General features: G+C 41.6%; 1 protein-coding gene and 1 pseudogene across 1 annotated transcript; both read left to right on the top strand.

Moving 5' to 3' along the window:
• The first annotated feature begins 2,393 nt into the window (after window positions 1-2,393).
• LOC111140288 (olfactory receptor 18-like) lies at window positions 2,394-3,386 on the top strand. Its single transcript, XM_022492585.1, is given in 3 exon segments — window positions 2,394-2,430; window positions 2,433-2,713; window positions 2,715-3,386. Coding segments are annotated over 3 exon segments (990 nt in total).
• A 4,835-nt stretch (window positions 3,387-8,221) lies between these two features.
• Window positions 8,222-9,169, top strand: LOC111140286 (annotated as a pseudogene).
• Window positions 9,170-10,038: the final 869 nt, after the last annotated feature.

A 10,038-nucleotide genomic window follows, 5' to 3' on the forward strand; every position in this document is an offset into this window, starting at 1 on the left:
TCATAGATCTAGATGAAAAATAAAACAGTGCTTCTCTGTATCTATGCCACAGATTTTCTAAGAGACCTATCATTTTCCACTTAATAGACTCTTCCTTTGAAAATTACTGAAGAGGCGTTGGAGAGGGCACGGATTGCAAGGAGCACTGGGTGTGGTGCAAAAACAATGAATACTGTTACGCTGAAAATAAATTTAAAAAATTAAAAAAAATACTGGAGATTTCCATAAAGAATAAAATTAAAAGAGAGAAAAAGAAAAAGGGAGGCAAATCTTACTACACTCAGCTGAGACACATTTTACCATTTCCACCCTCTCTTTTTCTTTTTCCTTCCTTTTCTTTTTTCTTTCTTTCTTTCTTTCTTTCTTTCTTTCTTCCTTCCTTCCTTCCTTCCTTTCTTCCTTTCTTTTTCTTTTTTAGAGAGGGAGAGGTGGTGGGGCCAGAATTGATCCCTCAAACCTGAGATCATAACCTGAGCCAAAATCAAGAGTTGGACACTTAACCAGTGGAGTCACCCAAGCACCCCAATTTCCATGCGTTCTTGAATGAATTTCCTGGGACATGATAGGATTCTACCTCTTTGATATATCATTAAACTCATTAAACATTTCTCAGGATTGGGTTTCACCAATAAACCCACCATTCCAGTAACAATGCAAACTCTGATTTACAAACCATGACTGAGTATTTGTTGGGTGAAAACTTCTTACAGAGGCCACATGTATCTTTTTTTTTTTTAATTAATTAATTTATTTTTTATTTATTTATTTTTATTTTTTATTAAAGATTTTTATTTATTTATTTGACAGAGAGAGATCACAAGTAGATGGAGAGGCAGGCAGAGAGAGAGAGAGGGAAGCAGGCTCCCCGCTGAGCACAGAGCCCGACGCGGGACCCGATCCCAGGACCCAGAGAACACGACCCGAGCCGAAGGCAGCGGCCCAACCCACTGAGCCACCCAGGCGCCCCCACACGTATCTTGATATGAATGATGTTCTCCCCATTTCTAGATGGAGGGTAACAGCACAGAGAGGTTGGGATGCTGACATATATCCCATGTTTAGTCTGATTCCCATCCCAGGACTCTGTGCACTCCACCAGTGTTGAATGGTTGCTTTCTTTTCAAACGTGCTTTAGTTCCAGATGAGCAAACAGAAACAGGACCAACAATTCCTTGTCTTGGGATTCTGTGAGTTCATCTGTGAATTAGGGAATTGGGATAAGTGGTTTACGGGGGCCTTTGCTACATGAATATTATAGATCATAAGATTTTCTATGAATAGTAATGCATTTTGCAGCCTATTTTGGAAATCTGTGGTATAAAAATATTATTCCTTATCCAAGATAGGCACTTTCCTGTGTATTTATCATGGAAAGGCCATTGGAATACAGACTTCGGGGATCTTTCTGATTCTATACCTTGATAATAAAAGCATGATGTTGATTTTGTCTATACCTTCTATTAGGAAAACAAATATAGATTATTAATAGTAAAATTGTACATATATTGATTTTTTTACAATGTTATCATCTTTTATGCCTATATAGTATAGAAATTCTCATTTGTGTAATATGGAGGTGGGCCCAAGAATTTATTTGGGATATTCTAATAAGGGACACCTGGGTGGCTCAGTCAGCTAAGTGTCCAACTCTTGATTTTTGGCTCAGGTCATGATCTCAGAGTCCTGAGATGGAGCCCCAAATTGGGCTCTGTGCTCAGTGTGAAGCCAAGTTAAGGTTCTCTCTCTCCCTCTACCTCCTCCTGCTTATACTCTCTTTCTCTGTGTGTCTCTCAGAATAAATAGTTTTTTCAAAAAAGGAATATTGTAATAAGAAATTAAGAGATAATAAAGTTCATCTTTCAGGTAATACTATGCCACTTTTGAAGTGCTTGAAATAGATGGATATACTTCACAGACACTTAAAACACATTGTTGTGATGAGAACTCAGGAAACAATATGTGTATTATTATAGTATTAAATAAGTTTTTAAGAAAACTGTTTATGGATGCATAGATCAATACTAATATTATGGAAACATTGAAATGAAAATACATCTACCACATTCATGATAGTGTTTGTCTTTGGGCAGCTGAAATGCCGGGGAACGGGATCATGCATGGAAAGCAAGAAAACGCAGTTTTTGCTGGCAACAAATATAAGTTCTGAAGCCAAGTATAATTAGGTATTTCTATGTTTGTATATTTGTATGTTTCTCTAACATTCTTTGGCTCAATGTCTTCATAGTGAGTATATATAGAAACAGGTAAATAGCTCAGACAGCAGTAAGGAATGAGTTCTAAGAAGAGTTTACAATTGAGAAATGTTGCTGAAGGTAATAGGATGTATGCTGGGAAGTGCGAATTGCTTAAATCAAAATAGTGCATTTAGCTGGATGTCTCTGCACTTGTTTTGTTTATTCAATACTCTCTTCTATTTGAGAAGTGTCCCACCTGTGTGGAACCACAGAATCTAACAGCTGTCTCCGAGTTCCTTCTCCTGGGCCTCTCAGATGATCCAGAACTGGAGCCCATTCTCTTTGGGCTGTTCCTGTCCATGTACCTGGTCACCTTGCTTGGGAACCTGCTCATCATCCTGGCCGTCAGCTCTGACTCCCACCTCCACACGCCCATGTACTTCTTCCTCTCCAACCTGTCCTTGGCTGATATTGGTTTCAGCACCACAACAATCCCCAAGATGCTGGTGAACATTCAAAACACACAGCAAGTCTATCACCTATGCAGGCTGCCTAACGCAGGTGTCCTTTTTTTTCCTGTTTGGGTGTTTGGACAATCTGCTCCTGGCTGTGATGGCCTATGACCGGTTTGTGGCCATTTGTCACCCCCTGAACTATTCAGTCATTATGAGCCCATGCCTCTGTGGCCTGTTGGTCCTGATGTCATTTTTCATCAGCCTTTTGGAATCTCAGATTCATTGTTTGATGGTGTCCCAGCTTACCTTTTGCACAAATGTGGAAATTCATCATTTCTTTTGTGATGCACCTCAACTCTTCCACCTTGCCTGCTCTGATACCTCCATCAACACCATAATAATTTATTTTATAGGTGCCATCTTTGGTGGTATTCCCCTCTCAGGGATCTTTTGTTCTTATACACGAATTGTTTCTTCCATTCTGAGAGTCCCATCCACAGGTGGGAAGAACAAAGCCTTCTCCACTTGTGGCTCTCACCTGTCGGTTGTTTGCTTATTTTATGGAACAGGCCTTGGTGTGTACCTCAGTTCAGCTGTCTCACATTCTCCCAGGAAGGGTGCAGTGACCTCAGTAATGTATGCTTTGGTTGTTCCTATGCTGAATCCCTTCATCTACAGCTTGCGGAATGGGGACGTCAAGAGGGCTTTGCAGAGACTCCTCAACAGAACAGTCTAGTCTTCGACTTCTTTTTTTGTCTGTTAATTATAAATGATTGCAAAACCAAACATGGAATTGTCAAGCTTCCTCTTTGGCCTTATAATTTTGGTAGCTCATGGTTCCCATCCCTCCTGATTTGTCATACCTGAGTATTGCTCATCTTGGCACATCTTTGATGGAATTAAGGGAATATTCTGGGACTCTATGTATGGCAAAATCACTGCACAATTGAATCTTACTAAACCTGTGGAATCTTCTGTATTTGTAACCTATGACCCAGGTATCCTGTAGAAAATCAAACTGTCTTTTAAAATATATTCTCTGGAATACTACTCAGCCATCAAACAAATGAAATCTTTCACTTGTAAATATATGGGTGTAACTAGAGGGTGTTATGTTAAGTGAAATAAGTCAGTCAGAGAAAGACAATTATCATACGATCTCACTGATATGTGGAAATTAAAAACAGAACAGAGGATCATAGAAGAGGGGAAGAAAATCAAACCAGATGAAATCAGAAAAGGAGACAAACCATAAGAGACTCCTAATGATAAGAAACAAACTGAGGGTTGGGGTGCCTGGGTGGCTACGTGGATTAAAGCCTCTGCCTTTGGCTCAGGTCATGATCCCAGGGTCCTGGGATTGAGCCCCACATTGGGTGCTGTGCTTAACAGGGAGCCTGCTTCCTCCTCTCTCTCTGTCTGCTTCTCTCTCTACTTGTGATCTCTGTCTGTCAAATAAATAAAATCTTAAAAAAAAAAAAGAAACAAACTGAGGGTTGCTAGAGGGGAGGGGTTGGGGTATGGGGTAACTGGGTGATGGACATTCAGGAGGGCACATGATGTAATGAGCTCTGAGAATTACATAAGACTGATAACTCACTGACCTCTATTCCAAAATGAATTAAACATTATATGTTAATAAATTGAATTTAAATAAACAATGAAATATATTCTCACCCATTTTCACTGTCATGTCTATTTCCCATAAAACTTTGGCTTTGATCAAATCTGTTCATGCAGGTTGTATGAGAGAATGTATGTCACTGGTTCTCAATCTTGGCTTCATGTTTGAAACATCTGATACACTTTAAAAATCCTCATGCCTGAGTCCCACCACCACCAATTAAGATTTGATTGGACTGGAGAGTAAAAAGAACTTGATCAATTTTTTAAAGCACCCCAGGTCAGTCTAATGTGCAGCCAAGGTGGAGGACTCTTGAATTTCATCAGATCTTTCATCCAAAAATAACTTGCATGTGTTTGTTCTTCATGGTCAAACCCTGACCATCTCAAAGTGATCGGAGATCCGAAAGGAGGAGATATGAAAGAGTTTTCTATAACAATAGCCAATGTGGTTTTCCCCCTCATATTCTTGGTAATATTTTTTTACCTATCTTTACCTGTTACACTCTACAACTGGTTCATTGGGCTGGATAATTAAGCTATTATTTTCTGCCCCAAACTTACCCTTCTATACTTTAAGTTGTGATGCTGTGGTAGGGGCTGGGAATCTTTAAACCACTTCTCTGATTTTCCAACTGGCTTGTCTTAAATTCTTCTAATAATTGTAATAAAGATCACATGTGCTAATGCCCAATCTTTTCCCCATGCCTCTTTGTCTGTGGTGTTGTCACTATATTGGACAGTTATGGCTCTGTTACCATACTTTTTTTTGTGCCTATCACAAAAGCATTTAATCATATGTATACTAAAATTAGTTTCATTGTAATAACTAGTGTGGTTTCTCTTTTCTTGATTGAACTCTGACTGACAATCATAATATAGGGCATAAATCTACATTGTGAGTGAGATGCGATTGGGAGATTGCTGAGTGAGCTCAGGATAAAAAGGTGACTGTAATGATATCTCTTGGTCAAGGGTACACAGTTGAGGTTTCAAGTAGTGGTGATATTTCCAGTGGCTGTGTGGTTCTAATTGTGCCTGTAGATTACGTCACCTCTGTCATTATGGATAAATTTTACTCTTATCTTCATTTTCATTACTCAAGGATAGTGAAGGACCATGTCCTCAGCAAAGGAGAGATCTTTCCTTTCACTAGTAACACCCCTCACTAGGATTCTACTTTGTCACCATGCTTGCTTCTCTTCTCTCAGATTCAATCATCTTTGGGTCCTTCCGCCTCCTGCTACACATCCAGGAACCCATGTACATACCAGTATTTCCTTTATAGATGCTACATATAGTTTCTGAGGTAGCAATCTGGGCTTTTTGAAATGCTGTCTAATAACTGCTTTAATTTGCTCTGTCTTTACACTAAGCAAATAGGCTGCCAACCTCACTGATAATGAACTTAGTATTGGATGGGCTCTTCCTGCTATCAAGTGGCTTCATTTTAATACGATTTTCCTCCTGTTCAAGAATTCTAAAACATCTCAACACTCACACCTCCTTCTCCAATCCTCTATACTCCCGTCATTTGGTCATTTGGGCTCTCTAAAATTTTCCTCTGTCATTTATGTACACCTACATAAGCACAATTTCTTACACACTCAGTATAATTGGGTAAAGACTGAAGTTTCCTTCACATCAGTTAATGAGAAATCAAACTCTGAGTTTGTCTTCCAGCCAAGCCTTGAGATCATCCACATTTTGAATGTAGAGATCTCTGAGAACCCCTGAAGTATTTAAGCAAGTGATCAAGTCACGAGATAAGTATGTAAAAATAAACAACTGTCTAATATAATAACACACATCACTGAACAGAAAAATTAAAACCTGAGCTATCTCTCAAAACAGCAAAAAACATACATCTCCAATGCACAAATCCCAAACCCCAAACCAGGAGTATAGAAAGAAAAACAGAAAGTTCTCCTTAGAGACATATATTTTAACTGAGAAAACAGAAATTCAATAAGATTCCTTGGATAGAAGACCTAATTCTTTCTAAAATACATGATTAAGTCAGTGGCTGTACAGATATAAAACTCATATGTTGCTCTCTGTAGTTGAAAAAAAAAATGTGTCTGAATTTTACGATGAGATAAGCGACTTGGAAGTCAGAAATGCGGAATAAAAGTCAGCTTCTTCCTGAGAAGAGGAGGGGATCTAGATACCACCCCCCACCCAGTACATTCACTTTTCTCCATCAATTAATAATAGCAAGTCCTTAGAGATTGGGAGAACATGGACCAATCTGACTAATTAGGTGCCAAGTGCTTTGAGCCCTCAACTGTAAACAATCAGCCTGTGCTTTCCAGCCGTTTAGTTGTCAGTCCCAGGTCAGTGGGCTCCATACAGGTGTCTCCTCCTCCCAGAGCTGTCTGCTTGAGGACACCCATACCGGCATCTGTCTTCCTGCCAGTGCTGGAAAAAAAGCCTTGGTCCTCACCCAGCTCCAGGCAGTGGAGAGGCAGCCAGCTCTGCAATCCTCCATCCTCCTCCAGCAGGGACACAGTACAGACCAGTGAGTAGGAAGTACAGTGGGGGTGACTGAATGCAGGAGGGACAGGGAGAGCATTGTTCCCTCCTCATCAGACCACTGGAACAGTTGGGATAGCCAGACAGGAGGGGACCAAAATGCAAAGGTCCAACGCGAAGCCCTATAAAGACCTATGTTGTTGGCTCTGGCAGGGACCCTAGCACTCTTATTTAGATTTCTATTTTTGTCTCTTGCTAGTTCTATTTCTCCTGGGCATCTTCCCATCAGAACAGGAAATAGTTCCTTTTTAACTGTTCCCTGAGTCCTCCAAATGATCATGAAGGTGATGATGATGGTGAAGAAGGAAATGATATCAGTAAACACAATGTTGCAAACTTTTAGTTTGGGACTCCAAGTGCCAGACACTGAGATGAATTTTCTACATAGTTTGCAAACTTTTATCTGCATTACCACCCCGCAAAGACAGCAACATGTATTATGATCATTTCAGAGTTAAGGATAGGAGCACAATATTTTTTTTCACTTCCTGATTTTATTTATTTATTTTTGTGTTCAACTCACCTTTTAAAAAAGTTTTTATTTAAATTCCAGTTAGGAGAAGGACAGGAAAAAAAAAGGGGGGGTTGGAATCATGAGAGACTATGGACTCTAGGAAACACCCTGAGGGTTTTAGAGGGGAGGGGGGTGGGGGATGGGATAGCCTGGTGGTAGATATTAAGGAGGGCATGTATTTCATGGAGAACTGCGTGTTATATGCAAACAATGAATCATGGGACATTACATTAAAAATAGTGATGTAGTACATGGTGACTAACATAATAAAAAAATAAATTCCAGTTAGTTAACATATGGTGTACTATTAGTTTCAGTTTTACAATATGTTGATTCAACACTTCCATACATCACCCAGTGCTCATTAGGACAAGTCCCTCCTTAATCCCTTCACCTATTTCACCCATCCCCCACCCACCTCCCCTCTGGTAACCATCAGTTTGTTAGGAGTCTGTTTCTTGGTTTTCCTCTCTCTCTCTCTCTTCCCCGCCCTCCTTTGCTAGTTTGTTTTGTTTCTTAAATTCCACATCTGAGTGAAATCACATGGTAGTAGTTAGTCTTTTTCTGACTGACTTCTTTTGCTTAGTATAATATTCTCTAGCTCCATTGCAAATCTCATTCCTTTGATGGCTGACTAGTATTCGATTGTAAACATACAGCACGTCTTCCTTATCCATTCGTCAGTCGATGGACACTTGGGCTGTTTCCCAACAGACACCCAACAACACTGTTGTTGATAATGCTGCTATGAACATCGGTGTGCATGTATCCCTTTGAATCAGTATTTTTTTTTTTTTAGAAAGATTATATTTATTTATTTATTTGTCAGAGAGAGAGAGATAGCAAGAGAGGGAACACAAGCAGGGGGAGTGGGAGAGAGAGTGTGTCTCTTTTGTGACACAAAAGAGAAAATTGTGGGCTGAGCTGAGTCTTGGTACTGGTGGCCACCATGTCCTTGAAGATCCAGACAAGCAACGTAACTAACAAGAATGACCCCAAGTCTATCAACTCTCGGGTCTTCATCGGAAACCTCAACACAGCTGTGGTGAAGAAGTCAGATGTGGAGACCATTTTCTCCAAGTATGGCCGTGTGGCCGGCTGTTCTGTGCACAAAGGCTATGCCTTTGTCCAGTATGCCAACGAGCGTCATGCCCGGGCAGCTGTGCTGGGAGAGAATGGGCGGGTGCTGGCCGGGCAGACCCTGGATATCAACATGGCTGGAGAGCCCAAGCCCAACAGACCTAAGGGGCTAAAGAGAGTGGCATCTGCCATATACAGGCTCTTCGACTATCGGGGCCGCCTGTCACCTGTGCCAGTGCCCAGGGCCGTCCCTGTGAAGCGACCCCGGGTCACAGTCCCCTTGGTCCGGCGCATCAAAACCACCATACCTGTCAAGCTCTTTGCCCGCTCCACAGCCATTACTGCCAGCTCAGCCAAGATCAAGTTAAAGAGCAGCGAGCTGCTGACCATCAAGACAGAGCTGACACAGATCAAGTCCAGCATCGACGCTCTGCTGGGCCGCTTGGAGCAGATTGCTGAGGAGCAGAAGGCCAACACAGATGGCAAGAAGAAGGGCGAAAGCAGCAGTGGCAGTGGTGGGGGTAGTAGTGGTGGCAGCAGCCGGCCACCGGCCCCCCCGAGAGGACACGGCTTCTGAGGCAGGCACGCCCCAGGGAGAAGCACAGACTCGAGACGACGGCGATGAGGAGGGGCTGCTGACACACAGTGAGGAAGAACGGGAGCACAGCCAGGACACAGACGCGGAGGATGGGGCCTTGCAGTAAGCAGCCTGGCAGGAGTGATGGCCACCGGCAGCAGAAGGGCATGCACCGTACCAGGCCTAAAGCTGGGCAGGAAGGCTTCCTGCTGAGCGGGAAGCCTGAGGCGGAACTTGATCTCAGGACTCAGAGATCATGACCAGAGCACAAGGCAGGTGCCTAATGATAGAGCCACTCAGGTGCCCCATGGATCAGTATTATTTTGTCTTTTAAATACCCAGTAGTGCAGTTACTGGATCATAGGCTAGTTCTATTTTTAACTTTCTGAGGAACCTCCATACTGTTTTCCAGAATGGCTCTACCAGTTTGCATTCCTGCCAACGGAACATGAGTGTTCCTTTTTCTCCACTTATTCACCAATTTTTGTTTCTTGTATTGCTGAATTTAGCCACTCTGACAGGTGTGAAGTAATATCTTTTTATTTTTTTATTTTTTATTTTTATTTTATTACTTTTTAGTAATATCTTATTGTAGTTTTGATTAGCATTTCCCTGACGATGAGCAATGTTGGCCATCTGTATGTCTTCTTTGGAAAATTATCTATTCATGCCTTCTGTTCATGTTTTAATTGGATTATTTGTTTTTGGGGTGTTGAGTTTCATAATTTCTTTGCATATTTTGGATACTAACCCTTTATCAGATATGGCATTTGCAAATATCGTCTCCCATTCCATAGTTGCCTTTTAGTGTTGTTGATTGCTTCCTTTACCATGCAGAAGCTTTTAAAATTTTGCCAGATCCTGGGGTTGACGGGGCATGAATTCAGGTTTGAATGCAGACAGCGAGACTGTTCACAGGCGACCCAGACAGTCTTCTCTCCTGCCTATCCAATTCTCACCTCTCTTTCCTGTTACTCCAGGCAAGGACCTCCACTCACTGTGCTCTTCCTGTTTGGCTGTTCATGCTAGAAGACACCAGAGAGCAGTTATTGCCACCTG

This window comes from Enhydra lutris, unplaced genomic scaffold, assembly GCF_002288905.1.
Source record: "Enhydra lutris kenyoni isolate GAN:26980312 unplaced genomic scaffold, ASM228890v2 scaffoldscaffold397, whole genome shotgun sequence".
NCBI classification, from domain to species: Eukaryota; Metazoa; Chordata; class Mammalia; order Carnivora; family Mustelidae; genus Enhydra; species Enhydra lutris.